Source organism: Rhinolophus sinicus, linkage group LG05 (assembly GCF_036562045.2).
Source record: "Rhinolophus sinicus isolate RSC01 linkage group LG05, ASM3656204v1, whole genome shotgun sequence".
In the NCBI taxonomy this organism is placed as follows: domain Eukaryota; kingdom Metazoa; phylum Chordata; class Mammalia; order Chiroptera; family Rhinolophidae; genus Rhinolophus; species Rhinolophus sinicus.
The window spans coordinates 95381853-95402720 of record NC_133755.1 but is presented as its reverse complement, the minus strand read 5'-3'; the positions used below and the strand labels follow the sequence as shown (position 1 = coordinate 95402720).

Genomic DNA, 20868 nt, shown 5'->3' with positions numbered 1-20868 from the left:
AAAGAGGAGGAATTGAAAAGAAAAAAAAAAGTGTTCACACCTGTAGAAAGGGAGGAGTTTATGATATCAGGTGAAATTTACCACATATACAGCACAAGTATTTTCACGCCATCTGTTCTTTTCTATCACATTTAGTCTTGTGGTGTAAAGATAATGAGTACTAACCTTGATTTGGAGATGGACATGTTTTGGACACAAAACCTATTCATCAGGATCTCATGGAAAAGAATAAAAAGGAATAGGACTCAGGCAAACGGGGTACAGTAAAATAATATAGACGTTGACCCCTTATATATTTTTATTTATTCTGAAGAAAATGATTTTGCTGCTCTAAACTTCCAGGGATAAAAGGGGGTAAGCTCTAGAATATGCTTATGAAGTTCAGAGTATTTTTGAGACTTTTAATTCTTTGACCCTATTTTTTTAAAAGAAGTTATTCAGAGCTTACTCCTCCCTCAAATGGCTGCAATCCAAGCCCCACATAAACATTTACACCGACATCTCAGCACACAATACCCGAGTCTTCAGAAATAATAAACAATACAAATGTCTCAAAGGCATATGGAGAGTGCTTCAACTTCAATGTGGTCACGTGGGAGGATACTGTTTACCACTGTTAGGTCTCATAAAGTCAGGATCAAATGAAGGGGTAGGTTAGGGCATTCTTTACTTGAAGATGCTGGTTAAAGTAAGACAATGGGTAAATGGTAGTTGAAAGCAACTGGAGAAATTATGTTAGATGACAACTACTGGACGTCAAAATAAGAGTGTTTTTTGATCCTGGTATATTGATAACTATTTTTTTTTTTTTTAGAGATGTTACTGAGGGCAAAATACACCTGTACATGGCCCTAAGGCTACTATATAAATCCTAGTGTTTTCTAAATATTATTTGAGGAAAATCAATTAAAAAATGAACATAACACAATATGACATACAGATGATGTATTTAGAGTCGTACCCTTAAAACCTACCGTGTTTCCCCGAAAATAAGACCTACCCGGACAATCAGCTCTGATGTGTCTTTTGGAGCAAAAATTAATACAAGACCCGGTCTTATTTTACTAGATCTTAACACCATTACTTAGCCTCTCTATGCCTGATTCTTCACCTACAGGGTGGGGATACTAATGACTGGTATGGGGTTTAATCCCTCTAGTGTTGTTATTAGGATTAAACATTGGCATAAAGGCATGTATACATGTAATGGACTTAGACTAGTGCCTGACATATAGCATACATCAATAAATGACAGACATTTTTATCATTATTGTTAGATAGCCCTATTGTCCCATTTGAAAACCTACATTAACTTAAAAGACCTCCTTGGGGGTATAAAATGGGGTGAAATAGGCTAAGGCACATTAGTTTTTATTAGTTAAAAACTGAACAATTTCATTTTTAAAAAGGAGTCTATAATTTTATTGAATTTGGAAAACATCTTCCTCTTTTTCCAATTTTAACAACTATAACCAATCTTTAGATATGGCTGTTACAGCAATTTTACAGCCTCGATCACAGCAGAGGTCACTTTAATGAGGAGAGCAAATACGTAAGCCAACAGAAAGTGATTCTACGGTGGTTTAATATCAAAGAACTACTTTCAATGGCAGCAACTCTTAACAAGAAAAGCCAAGTTATAACACAAAAAGGGCTCAGTCACTTCGGACATGATAAAGTCCAAATGGGAAATTTGATTTTCTCCCTGCTTTTGCTTTCTTTCTTTCCTCTCTCTTCCTTAAAGCTGAATATTTCTTGACAATGAATGAAACATGAGAGGATTTAGAAGACTTGTGTTTGGAAACTAAGCTAACCTGAATGATTCAATACTAATTTTGACAGGTGCACCTGCATTTATTTTTGGTAAATAGACAATGCTAGGATTCCATCCAACCAAATAAGAGAAAGTAAATCCCTTAATTTTAGGTTCCAGTGCAGGTGTCTCATATTTAAACAAAACCTGTTTGTTAAACATATGCCCAAGTGAGAGTTGAGGAAAATGGAAAGGCTCATATAAAGTCCGAGTTTTAAATGACTGACAATACACTGAGGTTCTGCGCAGGCTCCCTTCCCCCAAATTCCTACACACACACACACACACACACACACACACACACACACACTCAGATTATACCCATTTCCCTTCCTTCAGCAGCATTGTTGAGGACCCATTTTCTTGTATGTTCAGCAACTTTCCCTTCTAGTCTTTTTCAATCTGATAGGTGAAAACATTTCATTGTTTTGATTTGCATTTAAGTGATTATTATAAGGTTGAACATCTTTCAAATATTTTTGACCACTTAGGTATTTTTGAGACTGACCACCTTCCTGTTGCTATTTGTTACTGATATTTTGTTTCTATTTTTATATTTGTTTGGAATCTATTTTGGCGTAAAGCAGGAATATAAAACTGCTGTCCCTCTGCCCCCATTTCTAGTGTGGTTAGCAATTTTCTCAAGACCATTTAATATTTTTCTGCATTTTATTTGAAATGCTATTTTTACCATATGCTACATTTGTTTTTTTTGTTTTTTGAGGAATATTGGGGAACAGTGTGTTTCTCCAGTGCCCATCAGCTCCAAGTCACTGTCCTTCAATCTAGTTGTGGAAGCGAAACTCAGCTCCAAGTCCAGTCGCTGTTTTCAATCTTTAGTTGAAGGGGGCACAGCTCACCATCCCATGTGGGAATTGAACTGGCAACCTTGTTGTTGAGAGATCGCGCTCTAACCAACTGAGCCATCCGGCCACCCCTCCAGAAGCTCAGCGGCAGCTCGTTGTCTTCAATCTAGTTGCGGAGGGCGCAGCTCACTGGCCCAAATGGGAATCGAACTGGCAACCCTGTTGTTCAGAGCTCGTGCTCTAACCAACTGAGCCATCCAGCCGCCCTTATCGTATGGACATTTTTACACTATATATCCTCCATTCCAAAGTGTGTATTTTTAGAATTTAAAGTTCCTGGCATTGGCTTTTATTCTCCCCTCACTGGACAGGAGCTGTATCCTAGTTGGTATGGTCTATGTATGAGAGAACTCAGATGGGTGTGGATACTTGCCACATAGGAAGATGACCATTTGAGTTACTAGGACCATGTGTAGTTGAATATTAATTTTATTTGAGTCTGTAATTAAAACTATTCATAAAAAGTATACCAAAATTCAACCTTTAAAGAAAATATTGTATATGTTTTGAACTGCCTCTTGCCTACCAGTAGATACTGCTCATCTCTCAAAATTAGATCACATACTTTTAAAAGCTACAAATGGGTAGTATGGCCAGTTCTTGCATAGTGAACTGCAACAAAGGGAAGTAAAAATACTGCTTAAAGTTCAATAATCCGTTAAACAGATGTTCGGAGAGAAACAGCAAACTTTTATGTACCTCCTCCCTCCCCACCAAAACCTATTATAAATGTCATGATTAATGATCAAAATCAGTGAGTTAGGCCTGTATTAGTCACTCTAAAAACATGAAGATTTAAGTTTCCAAATCAAGAGTTTTTAAGTTTTAAGACATTTTGCAAAATCTTTTCCTTTTAGTTGCTTTGCCTGATATGTAGCAAGCAGTCCAAAATATAGAAAAATGTTTCCATTAAACGCTGCACTACAGGTTTCCTTTCCTGAATGCTTTCTTTACCTCCAGAATCCATTAATGTCCTTTTCGGCCATCATATCCTAAGAGGCTATTGCTTTTAACCCCTTTACTGAGCTGTTCAGGGTTCCCCCATGGTGTGTGGTCTCCCTCATGGCAACAAGCACTAAACTGAATTTTTTAAAATTAAAGCTGTGTTCCTGGTGGTCTCTTCCTGGAGGACATTAACAGAATAGTGATACCTTCTCAATTAACTGATGAAATAGTCTAGGTGAGACAGAAAAATAATTAAATTGCAGTTATTTTATTTTATAAATATATAATATAAAAGCAATCCAGACAATATACTGTGGTTGGTCAGAAATGATTTTTGATATGTTTTAGTGATCATTTATTTACATGTATATACATATTATCATCACAACAAGGAAAGGTTTAGAAAGGACTATTTTGTTTTCTCTTTTAAGGGAATAAATATGCTTTTGTTCCTTTTTAATAATTTTATGAAATTAAAGTATGCTTTGATGACAGGGAAAATAAATATTCAACATCTATTCACTAACTCAACCAAAGAAATAAAACATCCATGCTACCTCCAAAGTTAAAGACACCTGGCAAAACTTAATTACACCACAAAGTCTAGGGAGTTATGTAAAAAGGTAAAGGCATTTGGGTTTTTTCAAGTTCCAGATGACCAGAAAGAAAACGCAAGTCTTCAGCTAAATAACAGTAGCAAACATTTATGAACTACTTTTGACGAACTAGGCACTATAAACACTTTACATATATTAAGCCACAGTATCAAATTTCCTGTGCATACTAACCAATAAATAAGCTCTACTCAGCCATTACAAATCATTAGATTGTGGCTGGTCTTATTTTATGGTTTCAGGCAAATAACTGGAAATAGAGCAACATGAATATGAACTCCTTGACCTGGCAACTGCTAAACACGGAGTTTTCAGGACTGTATCAGATGCTAATGGTAGATCTACAGAGGCTAATGTTAAACTGCATATGAGGAAATAATAAATCCTGAAGAAGCCTTGGCCTCTGCAATATCGTCATAGGTTAACAGTTCTACACCTTGATAAACATTAAATTGCTATGGAACAATCTAAAATACACTCTTTAAGAAGCATCCAGTCTCTTATAGGCTTCTTCGATGAAAGTTAACATGTTCTTCATCTGGGATGAATTATGGAGAACATCCAAATCCTTCAGAAGAGGGAGCGGGTTTGGAATCTGTGCCAAAATTTCTTTCTGTGGGTACAGTAGTATAACTAGTTAAAATAGTTTTTATTGAGATATAACTGACATATAGAACTATATTAGTTTTATGTGTATAACATAATGATTAAATATTGGTATATATTGTGAAATGATCAGCACAATAAGTCTAGTTAACATGAATCATCACACATAGTTACATATTTACTTTTCCTGCGATGAGAACTTTGGAGATTTACTCTTAGCAACTTTCAAAAATACAATATTACTAACTATACAGTATTAACTATAGTCACCATGCTGTACATTAAATCATCTCCATGATTTATTTTCCAACTGGAAGTTTCTACCTTTTGGTGACCTTGACCTATATAATTAGTTTTAACCTTTTATTATGAAAAATATCAAATGTGTTATTTAGAGAGAATGGTATAAAAAATCTCATGTACCCATCACTCAACAGTAATAACCGACTCATTGCTGTTCTCCTTTCAAATCTGTATGATTCTGTTTTCCCTCTCCTTTCACTCTAGGTGAATTATAGGTAGGAAAATTTCAAATTACTTTTTGAGAACACATGAAGATTTTCTACCACTGTAAACATTTACACAATGATATCTACTGGGGTCCTTTGAAAAAGATAGATCACCAGTGTATAGTCTACTACGAATAAGTAGTAGTAGTATTTTATGAAGTGTTACATGCCATTGTTAGAAGAATAAACAAAAGCAACTGTCAGAATTTACTTCCAGAAATCCATCCTACAGCTATGACTACACAAATGTGTAAAAATATACATGTACAGGGGTTTACTCAGCATTATCTGTAATTGCACACATTATTTATCTCCATCAGTAATTCACAAATTATATTATGGTACATCCATACAATGGCATATTTTAAGCTATTGACAAGAACAAGACAGATCTGACAAAGAAAAATGTTCAAACTCCAATGTCAAATGAGAAAAGTAATTTTGTATAAGTTTACATAATGAATTCCATGTTTTTTTTTCAGAAAAAACAACAGGATATAATAGTTTTATACATGCAATTCATAACTGGTGATACGTCAGATAGTAAAAATATAGTAAATTGGTACTTACCTGAAGTGTGGGTGCTTTGAGACTCTTCTGAGAAAGTTCTGGAAGAGAGAGTACCCCACTACCATCAATTTGAAATGTCTAAAGTAGAAAAAGAAAGCAACAGTTATTTCAAAAAACTGATTTCTCTCATCTTATTATACTAAAAAGTTGTCGTGGTAGAATGCAAGCATTAAAAATCATACCCACAGTCTAGCAATACATTTTTAAACCATTACCTGTTTTACCTTCTCCTCCTCTTCTTCTACCTCACTTGTCAGAATTTGAATTTTGTTCTTCAGGGTCTGAATATTCTCAGTCACCGACTCTGTGGTCTCTACCATTTTATCTATTTCTTCCTGAGTCAGAAAGAGAAAGCTGTTTTAAAATGAAACATTTTATTAAATAAAACCCCAAAAGATATTAATATACGTATACATATTTTTAAAACACCTCATGTACTGGAACACTGCTAGAAGACACTGGCAAATATATTTTCATTTTTCTCTCAAAAAACAGGCTTCCTAGAAATGAATTTACCAATGTAATAATGCTTCATAAGGAAACTTAATTTCCCTGGAACAAGATGTACCCCATGTCCTCAAAAACTTAGCCAAGCTGCTAGTGTCAGAGATTCTGGAAGACCCGTGTAACTCTAGCAGGGCCCAAGGACTAACGACCATTGAAAACTCCTCTGTGTTCTGCCCAGTCAGCTCTACCCCCACCACACACTCCTGGAAATCACTGATCTTTTTATTGTCTCTATAGTTTAGCCTTTTCCAGAATGTCATATAATTGTAATCATATAGTATGTAGCCTTCTCAGATTGGCTTATTTCACTTAGTATACATTTAAGTTTCCTTCATGTCTTTTCCGGTCTTGATAGCTCCTTTTAACGCTGAACCATATTCCATTGTCTAGATGGGCCAATTTATCCATCCACCTACTGAAGGACATCTTATCATTTTCCAAGTCTTGGCAATCGTGAATAATGTTGCTACAAAATCCACATGCAGTATGCTGTGTGGACACATGTTTTCAGCTCCTTTCGGTAAATACCAAGGAGCACGATTCCGGGACTGTGTGGCAAAAATATGCTTATTTTTCTAAGAAACCGCCAAATTGTCTTCCAACGTGGCTGTACCATTTTAACCTGTTCCTCAGCCCTAATTTCCTATTAACTGGTTGTTGGATTTAGAGACTGCTGTTAAATAGAAATATAATGTAAACCGCATGTATTAATTTCCCGTGCCTGTCATGACGAACTTCCACAGACTTGGTAGCTTAAAACAGGAATCGATTCTTACATAGTTCTGGAGGGCAGATGTCCCCAATCAAGGTGTTGGCAGGCTGTGCTTCCCCTGAAGGCTCTGGGGAGAATCCTTTCTTGCCTCTTCCAGCTTCTGAGGGCTGTCAGCATTCCTGGTAGCTACATCACTCCAATTTCTGCATTTGTTTACACATGGCCTTTTCCTTCATGTCTCTGTATCTCTTGTAAGAACAATTCTATCTCTTGAACACTTGTCACTGGATTGAAGGCCTACCCAAGGTAATCCAAGATGATGTCATCTCGAGACCCTGAACTTAATCACACCTGGGAAAATCCTCTTTCCAAATAAGATCACATTTTCAGGATTGAGACATATCATTTTAGGGACCACCATTCAACCCATATAGAAGGGAATGAATAACAGCACTGAATGAAATGAAGAGTTAATATAATAAGGACTATATTTTTTCATTATAAACTTCTTAAAATTCATTTTGTTCTGTTGCTTTTGTTATTTTCTTTGGGTATTACTGCCATACTCATGTGGTACCTTCTTTGCCAAACTCTTGTATTTGTCACTTTTTCTCTGCACCTTTAAAAAAATCTTTCTGATCCTTAAAACTTTCTCCTCATTTTACCTTCTATTTATTGTAAGCAATATCTGCTATGTTTGCTTTAGTACTCCTTCTAATTTATTTGAGTATCTGAAAGGCTTTTCTAATTCTTTCCTGAATTCTGTAACTTTATTTTTTTTTAGTACAGCAGGTCCTCGAATAATGTCAGTTCTTTCAATGTCATTTCATTGTAACATTGAGAAGAAAAAGAAAAAATGATTCCCAGCTGGGGCCACCAAGTGTGTAGCATTTGCACGTTCTCTCCACGTCTGTGTGGGTCTTCTCTTGGTACTCTGGTTTCTTCCCACGTCCCAGAGATGTGCATGCGAGGTGACCTCGGTGTCTACATTGTCCCAGTCTGAATGTGGGTGGGGGTGAGTGCGCCCTGCAATGGAACTGGCGTTTTGTCCCGGGTGGGTTCCCGCCTTTTGCCCTGAGCTGCTGGGATGGGTCCAGCTACCTGGGACACTGAACTGAAATATATGGGTTGGGAAGTAATTATCCTACTTGGTTTTATTAATATTTCTTAAATGTATATATAACTCACATTTATTTCAATAACTTAGAATTGTTTTGGGTCTTTATTTACAAGTCTGGTGATGTTTTTGTGACCAGAAATATGCCGTAGGAACTTAAATCTTGCTTATATCAATTGACGTATAGTAAAATTGGTTTTGTTATATGTAGTTTTGCTTCAAGTCACAGTTTCTCAGAACTTACCGACTTACTGTATTTCTAAGATCCCAGGGGCTAGGAGTGGGGGAAATAGGCAGAGGATGTTAAAAGGGTATAAACTCAGCTGTAAGATGATATAGTCTGATAACCAAATGTAAAATATGGTGATTATAACTAACAACACTGTATTGTGTAATTGAAATTTGCTAAGAGTCGGACTTAAATAATCTTATTAGAAAAATAAATAAATATATATATAAAATACTTTGGGGTTTTATTTCATTCAGGCATATTTTATTGTTAAATGATTCTGGCTTGCAGTATATCAGCCTCCACATTGAAATGCATAAGATTTCATTTTTATTTTTCTAAAATCTGTTTCCCATTAGAAATATCGATAAATAACACATTATCAACTTGGATCTTTTGACAATTGGCTTAGCTCAGGCATGTTTATAAAATGAAACTATAAAGGAACATGAGCATTTATTCAGCAATAGAGGATGTGTTTTAAAAAAAAATTATAGGAAAGAGTATGTTTGATAGTTTTAACATTTAACTTTCACTGTGTTGCCAAATATTCTTCTAAATTTGTCCCAACAGCCCTGTAAGCCAGCTTTCTTGTAAATTTATAAATATGATAAATGCATGAAAACATCTGTTATTAAATTAGTATATGTGTATATATATATATATAATGTGAGGTGTTGGATGTGCTAATTGTGTTAATTAGACAGGAGAATCCTTTTACAAGGAATGCATACATCAAATCACCACGACATACACTTTAACTGTCTTACAATTTTATCAATTATACTTCAATAAAGCTGAAATTAAAAAATAACATATTACTGTTATCCAACAGTTCATTAAGTATTAGAACTAGTGCCAGTACTGAAAATAAATCGTTGAAACGTTGTAACACTGGGATGAATATTAAACATCTCACATTATAAAGTGAGACAAACACTAAAAAGTACCATCCTATTTTTTCATAATATAGGTAGATTTGTTGTTCAGAAACTAACTTCTGATGTTATCTCCATTATATGGAAAAACTGGAATAAATTATTTGTGAATTTTCAATTATTAGAATTCCTTAGGGATGCATTCCTTGTATAAAGTACTACCATCTTGTAGTTACCGAACTGCTAACAAAGACCTAAGCACCACATCTACGGACAATTTCGATATATGGTCCAATCTGTTTTAATTTTTGTAATTATTTAATGAGCCCCCTAAGGTTGCTTTTCTTAATTGTTCTAGTGTCCACTAATTAAAAGGCTAAAGTTCATCATGACAGCTAATGTTATCCCCCACTAGCTTTCTACAGGATAATGATAAGAACCATGGCAACATCGGACTGACTAGGTTTGCATTACAACTTCAAACAGTTTGTCTAAGGTTCAGCTAGAAATATTAGTATGTTTCTTTTTTACGTTTATAAAATGAGGATAATACAGTACAGACCTCTTTAAGTCGCTGAGAGCATTAAGGGGTATAACTATAAGTGCTTAGAATGGTGCCTAGAACAAAGAAAGCCCTGGTGAAAAAATACCATACACAGGATGGGGAAACTAATGTTTTGAAATTCTATAGCATTTAGCGATGGGTGCCTGTCATTTGATAATCAAAAATACTAAGATAGTTCAGTTATAAAGTCTGATAGTAAATAAACCTGCTACTTAATCACTAATATAATAGAAATACTTTTAACTTTAGAGGACCCAAGTTTAGGCAAAGTTTGTGCTTTGATTAAAAAAAATTAATAAAAACATTGTCAAAGATCTAGTATTTATTACTAGAATATCATAATGTAAAAACCTTTTTGGCCTCTCCCCCTTACCCCCTTAATTATGGACTCCATGTTCAAATTTCATACCTGCAACAATGCGAGACCTTCTTCATTAGCTCTGTGCTGTGCCCTTTCCATTTTCAGTAGACTTGACACATTAGTTAAATCTTTCTGCTTTTTGGGAGGGACTTTTAGGGTTTCAAACTGTTGTAGCAATCTTTGAGATAGAATAAAAACATAATTATTTTCTTATTTTTTGAGTACCATTAGTACTGTTTTTGTTTTGTTTTTTGAAATACTGTTGTCATCTTTTTTGTCCTATTAGTCCCAAGGGCTATTAATACTCTTTTATGAACAGTGGCTAACCTTAGCAGTAAGTATCCCCAGAAAAGCCCTGACAAATCATCATTTAATCTTCCATTTTATTAAGATTTACCTCAAACCATTGGACACTTAGGCTGCTTCATAAAAGGAAAACTTCCTATTTTATGTATTTGACAATTATTTATATACATTTTAAAATCAAAATTTCCTTGTGTCTTCTAAATGTGTTTCCTAGACTATTCCAGCACCTAAGTTTATTATGTACTGTGAATTACTGGGTAAGAGATGGAGCCCTACTGTGTAAGTCTCAACTATGACCCTGGACTCTAATCTCAGTTGTTTTAGAGAATGCAACCAAGGAAAGAGGACATCTGTATCAGTCACTAGGACTTAATGATTTTAAAGAAAACTGAGTCCCATTGACTTTAAGGCAAATAAAACACTGAGATTAAAGCGCTTTGTTCTAAAGTATTAACAAAATGAATAGTATTCAGTAGTAAAGGTGAAAAAACCTCCTTCAAATTGGGTTGATTAGATCACCAACAGAAATGGAACCATTACTATCCTTCTAGCACAGAGCAATATAGCTTTTCTAGATTTGATTCTTGAATTCCATAGGAAGAAACAAAGGAGGAAAATAAATCTAAATTTGGTCGCATCTACTTAGGAGCATTTTTGGGTTCTAAAAAGTCCTATTATTTAATTTGAACAATAGTGGAACTCAAGACTTATGTTCCTGGGATCTTATTCAAAATATTAATTTTTGTAAAGAGAAAGTAGGCAGTATAAACCCCACCAGTCATACTTTTCATTAAGCTGTTGGGATAAACTGCAGTTATCTAGAAAATCATCATAAGAGCATCACAGTTAAGCCTAAAAACCTATCTGTATAATCTTCCCAAGAGGGATAAGTTTTTGATTTCCCAACTAAAATAAAGTTTCCATTTATGAATAGTTTCTACTAAAAGTTCATTAAGTCAATTCTGTGGAAGGGTCATCCACTGTTCCAAATGTTCTAAATAGTGGTCAATTTCCAGGATTCTTACAAAATCCAATTAAGCTAAAAGTGTAACATGAATACACCCTACTATATCTACAACACCTAATCAGCATTTGTAACTGTTTCTATAGGACAACTTTTTCCAAGTATGTTCCCCTAGAAACTGCAGTGGCTAACCATTTTGTCTGAATAGCAATGCTGTATGTCCCATCATGGGGGTAGGTATATACCCCAGTCTGTATTAACTGTAACAAAACGAGTCCAAAGATAGGCACATCACCTGAGCTGGGCCAATCAGTCCATCTAACTGAAGCTAAGAGGATAAGTATTTTCTTTCTCCTCTTCCTTCCCAAGGCTAAGAAGATAAATAGGGAGCTGTCTGTGCCTACAGTTCTAATGTAGTGAGGACAACCGGGGTAAAAGAATGAAGCCAAAATGCAGACAGAAGCAGAGATGAGACAAGTATATGACAAAGTGTTCTTGTGGTAAATATCAATTTGGGAGATGCTACCTTAAGCAAAATGAAGTAGATTTACTGCAGGATTTTTCATGTGCTAATGTGTCCAAAATTATTCACTATATATCACTTCTATTCACAGAGTATTTTTAAGAATAAGTGTTCCAATACACTTTGAGAAATATTGCTATAGAAAAATTTAGTCAGAGATTCAATTACAATGTTTGCTAAGGTTGCACTCTGCTATATTAGTAAAAGAGAACGTATCTTGAATATTATTACTTTGGGAACAAAAGAAAGTGAGGTGTGAAGGCAAAAATGAAGAGACAACATGCAGTATTTGAAATACATATCTCCATGGGTGCTCATGAAGAGACAGCCTATATATTCAACAGAATTTAACCATTCTGATGACCCAGGGATCACTGTGGAGAGCAGTTATTATGCACTGTGATAGTCTCATTTAATCACCTAACATGATTATCAGCCCTATATTAAAAAGACCATAAATGGCTACTCTTTCATTATGTATTATCTTACTTATTAGCTTTTTCATGCTAGGCTCCTTGGAGATACCAGGCTATCATTTCTGTAAGCCATTTATAAGCCAGCTTCTAGCAGTCTTTCTTTAATCTCTTCAACCTCCCTCCAAACTCCCAACCCCACCCACCTCATCCCATCTCATCCCATCCTTTCTATTTTGCTACTATCCTCAAGAATTATACTTAATCTTAAGCAGAATTTGTGTTCAGCCCTCCCAAGAATAAAGCAGTAGGTCACAAACATTTGCAGGCAAACCTGTAACTAAGACCCAGAACACAATTCGATGAAAAAAAAGTTGTGCAAATATTAGAAAAAAGTAGTCACTGAAAATCACTGGCAGTGGTGTGACTTTTAAGAACACACGAAAAGAAACCTCCATTTGTGACTTGCCACAAGATGAAGAGCAGTAATATCCTGGAAAAGTATACCTGTTCTTGTGCACATACTGTAGCACAATATGAAGCGAAAAACACAGCAACAGGATAAATATCAGATGAGCGAGGTGAACTGTTAACTTCAAATTGTTCAAAATGAAGTTGAAGGGAGTTCAAGTTGATAAAATATTTCTTTTTTTTTTTTTTTAATTGGGGAAGGGGAACAGGACTTTATTGGGGAACAGTGTGTACTTCCAGGAGTTTTTCCCAAGTCAAGTTGTTGTCGTTTCAATCTTAGTTGTGGAGGGCACAGCACAGCTCCAGGTCCAGTTGCCATTGTTAGTTGCAGGGGGCGCAGCCCACCATCCCTTGAGGGAGTCAAACCGGCAACCTTGTGGTTGAGAGGATGCGCTCCAACCAACTGAGCTCAGCAGCAGCTCAGCTCAAGGTGCTGTGTTCAATTTTAGTTGCAGGGGGCGCTGCCCACCATCCCTTGCAGGACTCGAGGAATTGAACTGGCAACCTTGTGGATGAGAGCCCACTGGCCCATGTGGGAATCGAACCGGCCCCCTTCGGAGTTAGGAGTATGGAGCTCTAACCGCCTGAGCTACCGGGCTGGCCCCTGATAAAATATTTTTAAATTACCAAAACAGAAAAGTGAATTGTAGAAGTAGGCATCTTGTCATTTTCAGATTCTTCCTTATATTCTCTTAAACTTAATTCAGAATCGCATGTAGCAGAAGTTTAGGGTAGTGTATTCCTAAATTATTCTTCTTTTTAAAACAATAAAAAACCCACATAAAAAACTTTTATATGCCACAAATATCTGTTCTGGCAACATAGAAAGAGATTAGACTTTTACTAAATATATGTTAACTATTTTCTGTTGCATAACTACATTACCTTTTCTTCAGGCAGTTGAGATGATACTGAGTTTGTTCATTTTTAGTGCCACTGTTACTCAAAATTGTTCTAGAGAAAAAAAGAAAGGACTGAATCCATATTAGCTTGTATCACAAATAATATAATTTGTTTACTTTCTCTGATTTCTCTCAAGTGCATCTCATTACTAGCCAGGGAGAATCAATCACTCTTCCTTTGATAGTAAACACATTTTAAGCAGAGGTGTAATCAAAGTCATTTTTATATTATATGGTTGTAACTAATTTATATTCCTGACTCTTCTGATGGGATTTCAGTCCCTGATGGCAGAATCCTGTCGTATTTTCTTTGTAACCCCTTTGGCACGCTAACTTCCACAAAAAGTGTCAATTTGAACTCAATTTCTTCCTAAAGCATCTCTCTTGACAGAACATGTCAAAAATTTACAGATAGATCAGGCCACATAGCCTTCATTTTTATTTCACTGATGGAATGATAAGTTTCTGAAATTGACAGACTTTTTTGCTAAGGTTAACGTCATTAAAAGACACTAGCAATATCTTCTTTTGAAACACACTCTATCACCATAAAATAGATAACTTTTAAAAGGATACAGTCTATAGGAAACGCTTAAGTAGAAATCAAAAGAGTGAAGTGGAAAAAATTCATACTCACATTATTACTGTTTCCATAATAGTTTGCAAATGCTCTATGCTACTCTTCGAAAGAGGTTGCCAGGTATTTCTTTTGTTGGATGCTATCTTTACCAGTTTTAGACTAGTACGCTTTGTTTGTCCTGTCTCTGGTGAAATAAGACACTCTGGTCAGTACAGAAGCTTGTATGTTTTTACTTAATACCTAAGTGATTGAAATATAAATTTATCTAAAAAAGCTAATGGGATTATGAGAACCAAAATATTATAAAGTTGTATAAACTGTTTAATTTCCTTTTTATTGCACAGCCATAACATGCCAGGTGTTGAATATGAATATGCTATCTACTGTTATGTTAACTAAAATATTAACTGATATTGCAGATACAAACCCAAGACAATTTTAAATTAAGAACCAAACTACAATTATTAAGATTTGACAAAAAAGTTCTGGTTCCAAAAAATGACCTGAATTAAACAGCTTCATTGAGAGACTAGAAATGTAGTTCTATCAAACCTTGGATGACAACTGGAACAGAAGAGATTAACGAAACCACAAATAGATAGTGTTTAGTGGGTTGTTAATTATTCTACATACAAGGGATAAACAAAGGAGATATACTATTGGCTCACATAAAGATTAGTTTTGGAGAGAAGGTAGATTAAATAGTTGTAAGAATGCAAAGCTTTACAAAAGCAAAAGTACTGTGCACTATGGAAGTATAAAACCAGAGTCTGTAGCCTGGTCTTAGGTGAGAGTAGGGAATTCTTCCACAAAAAAGTGATGTTTAAGTAAAGATGAATAATCAAAACTGATTTACTCCAAACAAAATTAGTTCGTGGTTCCAAAATAATCTGTACAGTGGTGGCAGAGCAGAAGCATATTAGTCTCAAAGAGAAATCAGCAGGTATGTCTTATGTCACAGGTCAGTAAGAATTCAGACTGTGGGATAGACGTTTTGGTTTTTTCTAGTTCCTATCAATTTAGAACCCGACACAGTATTTTGCTAGAGGTGGTAAATAAAATTTCTTTTCAGTTGACCAAAATACCTGACTAACCAGTACTACTTATTTTTGCAAAAATGAGAATGTAGCTGTTTATTACCATCTTTTGCTTTTGCAGAACTCAAAATCAAGATGCTGATAATTTTTTCATGAATATAGGTAGCTTGAGAAAGGTTAAACCAAATATAGAAAAGAAGTACCTTCAGAAGACAGACGCTTTGGATGATTTTTATTTTTTTTCGCTGGTTTTCTAACCTAGAGGGAAAAACATGCATACACACAGAATTAAACTAAACATCAGATAAAAAGATATTGCTTTTGCAATACTTTGTCATGTATGTTGAAGGTATATACTTTCTGCTAGATAGAAAAAAGGAATATTGCCAATTCTGCAGAAGGGTCTATATGTATCACAGGCAAAGGATATATATACTAAAGCAGTTCCTGGACAATGGTGATAATGTACAACAATTTCGTATGTTATCAAACAATGTTTTAAAGAAATCATTACTCATTTTGCCATTGAAATAGTATGGCATACTTAACCTGCAAAACAAATAAAGGCATTGCCTAATACAGGATAAAACACAGAAAAATTTTTTGAGTATTTCACTTATTCTTTTATAAGACATGGGTAAAATCATGGTAGGACTACGCTAATTCCTACCAAAATAACTTTTCTGTATGTTAATAAAAATCTCCTCCACCAACTGAAAGATTTCCCTTGTATTTTAACATACAAATGCCACAGAATTTGTACACTTTATTCCTATTCTTCTCATTTAAACATCTCAGAAATCAATGCGCTATGACCCACACCTCCTCAAAGAATTTTGATCAATGTTTTCAGAAATGAAGTAAACAATTTTTATCTGAGAACTTTTACAAATCATGTTGCAACAGCTCCCACATAACGATATGAATTACTATAATTTGCAGTAAAACTCACCTTTAGTCTTCACATACTGCTTCATATAAACAGATGGTATTTCTAATAAGGAGTTCTGGATGATAAACTAGTTATTTTCATTACCTCTTTCTCTGATGATTCCACTTCCTCATCATCAGTTTTTCTTTTTGGATTTCTTTTTAACTGTTGCGACCTTTTCTTGGGAGGATTTGCTTTGCTAGACATCTTGATCTAAACAGAATAATTCTAATGGTGCTTCAAAAAATCTGCAAAGATGAAAAGGACACAGAAAAATACTTAAGACTTGCATAATATATATTTTTAAAAAGCCTACCTATAAATGTTGCAAATTGGCTTTTTAAACATTTAAACATATTTAAAAACAAATAACATTGATTCTTATTAGAGTAAGGCTATCCAATTTTATTCCTAGAAATTTCTTCCATTTCTCTGGCTTTAAAAAAAAATCATTTTTAAAAATGCTTTTGCATCTAACTTTATACTTCCCCATACAACACTACTATGTCCATGTTTAAATCCAAGCAAATAGAAATATGCATATAGTGTTGAATTGTCTTACTTTGGTTACAGGTAACTGTGATATCTGTTACCGCAACAGATATCGCTCAGGTCTTCTTGTAAGCCAAATGGATTTATCATTCAACTTATGCCAAAGATGGAAGGAGATAATTTTTAGGATTATACCATGAATCTCTGTTGTGCAAATTCACTCATAAGGATTTAAGCTATAATACTCTCTAGACTATGTACACTTTAACAAGAGCACAGAGGTATACTGATTCCCCTGTTCTCCCACATATTATAAAACAGGCACATGTGTGCAGATGGTGATGTATATGACAACATTTTGGATAACTCCTTTTCTCTATCTAATAGTCCTTTATACCAAACTCATTTCTGCTAAAAGGGACAGAGGAATAAAATATATATGCTTGCATTACGTCATAAGGAGTAGGTAGCCTTGAAGTTAGGTAGTGTGTATATGTATACACACACACACACACACACATATAAACACACACATATATACATATGTGGTATACGCAATATATGTACATATTTTTAGGCATATATAGCTAGATACATAAACCAGTCACCACTCCTTTTCCAAAAATTCTGAGTTAATTATACTAACACAGTTTAAATATATATGCAAATTTAGACAGACAATAAAGGGGGCACTCTGGATAAACCCATTCCTTCAAATTTTAAAAGGAAAAGTTTCAAGCTGTGTCCTCCCTTCCCCGTAAGAAGGACAAAAATAGTGGGAAAGAATTAGTTGAAAGATCACAAACTACACTTGGGGACTACATGTCAGATCAGTTATAAAATGCCATGGAAGCTAAGATACACTTTACGCTGCTCTTGAAAAACGTGGTACCTTACTCTACACCCAGTCTCGTATGTGCCATTCCTGAACTGTCTAATTGTTTCAACTTGACATCATGCCCTTATACTTCCCCCTATTTAAAAACCAACCCATATGAGAGTTTTACTTGTGGACCTCTCCTGGAAGGGCTGCCATGTACAGCAGCTCAGGTTGTTTATTGAAAAAGAATATGCAGGTGAGGGAGCAAATTAGGGCCACAATTTAGTGTCCATTCCATTTGGCAGATTTAAAATGGTGCAAATACCTTCTCACTCCTGTTATTGACAGGTGAAGTCTATGTTCCCTTGTCTTAAATCTTGGCAGACTCTGCGACTATTTGAGAAAAATATGGTGGAAATGATTCTGTGTCAGTTTACTGGTCTAAACACGAAGAGACTGGCAGCTGCAACTTCAGCTTGCTCAGAATATTTGCTCTTAGAACCCAACTACCATGCTAGGGGGAAGGCCAACATGGAGAGGAGCTGAAGCCCCAGGCAAAAGTCCTAGCTAAACTCCCTATCAATAGTCAGCACCAGCTTGCCAGCCTGGTGCATGTACCTGAACCAATATGCTGCAGCTGACACTGGGTGGAAAGGACGAGTCAACCTAACCAAGTTATTTCTAATCCCAAATTCTGGAACAAAATAAGTGACATTTTTTTAATTAAAAAAAAAGAAAGAAAAAATCCTTCTCCAATACCTACCTTATAGCCCCCAAACTCTTTACCATGCCATTTACAGTACTTAACAATCTGGCCCTGCCCAACTTTCCATACTTCTCTCCCACTACTCCTTTTGAATCTCCCTCTCTAGCTAGATTTGATGATTTCCTAAACACATTTCAAGTAACACGCACGCTGTACTCTCCACCTGAGCTGCTCTGTCCTGTGTCTCTATCCACCCTCTCTCAGATCACGAGCCCCCTGCTTCTCAAAGCCTTCCTAACCGTTTCACTTCATCGCTCTCTAACAGTCTGTGGACTCTTATGGTCTCTAACTCTCAGCTGGCACTTATTTATAGTTTAGTTGTTAATCATTTTTTCTTGATATTTACTCAATAATATAAGTCCATGTTACTCCAAATTTGATTCACAAATGGTTAATCCTTTTAAGTATAGAAATTGAGAGTACTGATTTAGAAAGTTTTATAGCAATTTGACAATAATTTTGTGTATGTTGAACCCGATCACGAAATAACTGGCTTTGCTTTCCTTTTTAGATTTCATTTTTCTAGTAATTAATTTTTTTCCTAAAAAAAAAAATACTTTTGTAGAGCATGTTTTGTTTACAGTAAAAATTGAGCAGAAAGTACCGAGTTCCCATGTATCCCATTCTTCCCCTGGCCCACCATCCTTCCCCACTATCAACATCCCACACCAGAATGGCACATTTGCTACAATCTATAAACCTACACTGACACATCATATCACCCAAAGTCTATAGTTCACATCCAGGTTCAATTTTGGTGTTATACAGTCTATGGGTTTGACTAGTAATTCATTTTTAATTTACAGAAGTGTCACAGTCTGAGAAGCACTGTTTTCATTGATACCTACTTAAAGCAATAAATCGTAATGCAAAAAGTTTCGCTTTGGCACTATTAACATTTGGGATGGGACGACTCTTTGTCATGGGGACTGTCCTGTGCACTATAGGATGTTTAGCAGCATCCCTGCGTTTACGCTAAGATGTCAATAGCACCTTCCCCAGTTGTGACAACCAAAATTGTCTCCAGGTATTATCAACTGTCCCCTGCTGCAAGATCACCCCAGGTTGAAAACCACTGCCAAGATGAGTCAGGGGTGAGGATAAACTGTCCAGGATTTGCTATTTAACGAGCTGTATAGCCTTGGACAAATAAATTTGCTCACTTTCCCCACTGGTAAAATTGGTTCATAAAAATACCAACATCAAAGGCTTCTGTAAAGCTAAAATTTTGCACAGATTACATAAAGTGCTTAGAACAATATTTGGGTCACGGTAAGAACTCAATAAACAAAAGCCATATATTCAATCACTATTGGACTAGTTATAGCACATACAAAAAGGAATAGAAATTTTGCCCCGTTTTAAATCCACAGAAAACCACTGCCTACTGGTAGTGGGTAGACAGATATGAAAACAATTACTATAAATAATTATATACAATGTGACAAATGTTATAAAAGGCAAATGAGTGAATGACTATCAAAACGGCGTGTGAGTGTGGGCGGAATCTACAGTATTCAGAGAAAAAATTAGTATTTGAATTATATTTTGAAACACTGAGTCAGAGGGGAATGAAGACAGAAGACAGCAAAAGCCTGATGGCAGGACAGCTTGAAAGTAACCGGTGTGTTCAGTGGCAGGAAAAGATCAGCGAGACTTTTAACGTGTATGGGAGAAATGGGCAGAAACGACTGCAACAGTAGTTTGCAGCCACACTATCTACTGAAGCAAGGAATTTATTCTTTACCGTGTAGGAAACGGGGAGGCATCCTAGGTTGTCTTGTTTTCCTTACCAGCTTGCTAAAACTCGTGGAAACCAAGTATCTCAAACACGACCTCTATGTGGGCAAAAGAGGTGAGCACGACGTCTGGCAAAACACAAATGCACAATGTTTACCTCTTGACAAGTGACGCCGCCGACCGCAGCAACCTCCAGGCCAAAGACGCTAATCTCTCAGGCTGCTCTTCGCTCCACGACTGACTGCGGGAGAGATGAAGGAAGACAAGGACCAGCATGATTCGGATAAAGGAGGGAAGAACCACGCGTAGCTCCACTCCCTTCTGGCGAATCAAGTAATTAAATCCTTGGCCTCGAAGGGCAGACCTGTTCGAATTTCCCTCCCTCCGGAAAATCACTGCACGCTGCTCAAAAGCAAACCGCGGCGTTTGCCACAAACGCGTTGGCCACAAAATTGTTTCCGCAACCGGGACCCACTGGAAGGTTAAGCATTTTCACTACTCACCAACCACACGCCTCTTGAATTCAGGGAACCGCGCTCAGAGCAACTCGCGCCCAAACAATTGAAACGGAGGAAACCCGGAAGTGAGCTGGTAGCAACCGGAAGTGCCTGTAGCGAGAGGCGGGCGCTAG

At 36.0% G+C, this 20868-nt stretch overlaps 1 protein-coding gene across 2 annotated transcripts; it reads right to left on the bottom strand.

Moving 5' to 3' along the window:
* Positions 1–3871: 3871 nt before the first annotated feature.
* Positions 3872–20866, bottom strand: CENPQ (centromere protein Q). Of its 2 annotated transcripts, XM_074333054.1 has the most exons (11): positions 20741–20866; positions 20395–20478; positions 18057–18124; positions 16525–16667; positions 15692–15746; positions 14509–14635; positions 13855–13923; positions 10341–10470; positions 6139–6258; positions 5924–6001; positions 3872–4851 (listed from the first exon to the last, which is right to left on the bottom strand). In XM_074333054.1, exons 4-11 carry the CDS (start codon positions 16624–16626, stop codon positions 4720–4722), a joined length of 813 nt encoding a protein of 270 aa, XP_074189155.1. In that variant the 5' UTR covers positions 16627–16667; positions 18057–18124; positions 20395–20478; positions 20741–20866; the 3' UTR covers positions 3872–4719. The 2 variants fall into 2 exon arrangements, with proteins under 2 accessions (XP_074189155.1, XP_019590132.2); XM_019734573.2 differs by lacking the exon at positions 18057–18124 and having other exon boundaries at positions 20741–20865.
* Positions 20867–20868: the final 2 nt, after the last annotated feature.

Coding starts and splice junctions, on each gene's coding strand:
- CENPQ (XM_074333054.1), bottom strand. CDS start 16,626: ATGTCTAGCAAAGCAAATCCTCCCAAGAAAAGGTCGCAACAGTTAAAA. Junction 15,747..16,524: donor TGGAATCATCAGAGAAAGAG/GTAATGAAAATA, acceptor TTTTCCCTCTAG/GTTAGAAAACCAGCGAAAAA. Junction 10,471..13,854: donor CTCAACTGCCTGAAGAAAAG/GTAATGTAGTTA, acceptor TCTATCTCAAAG/ATTGCTACAACAGTTTGAAA.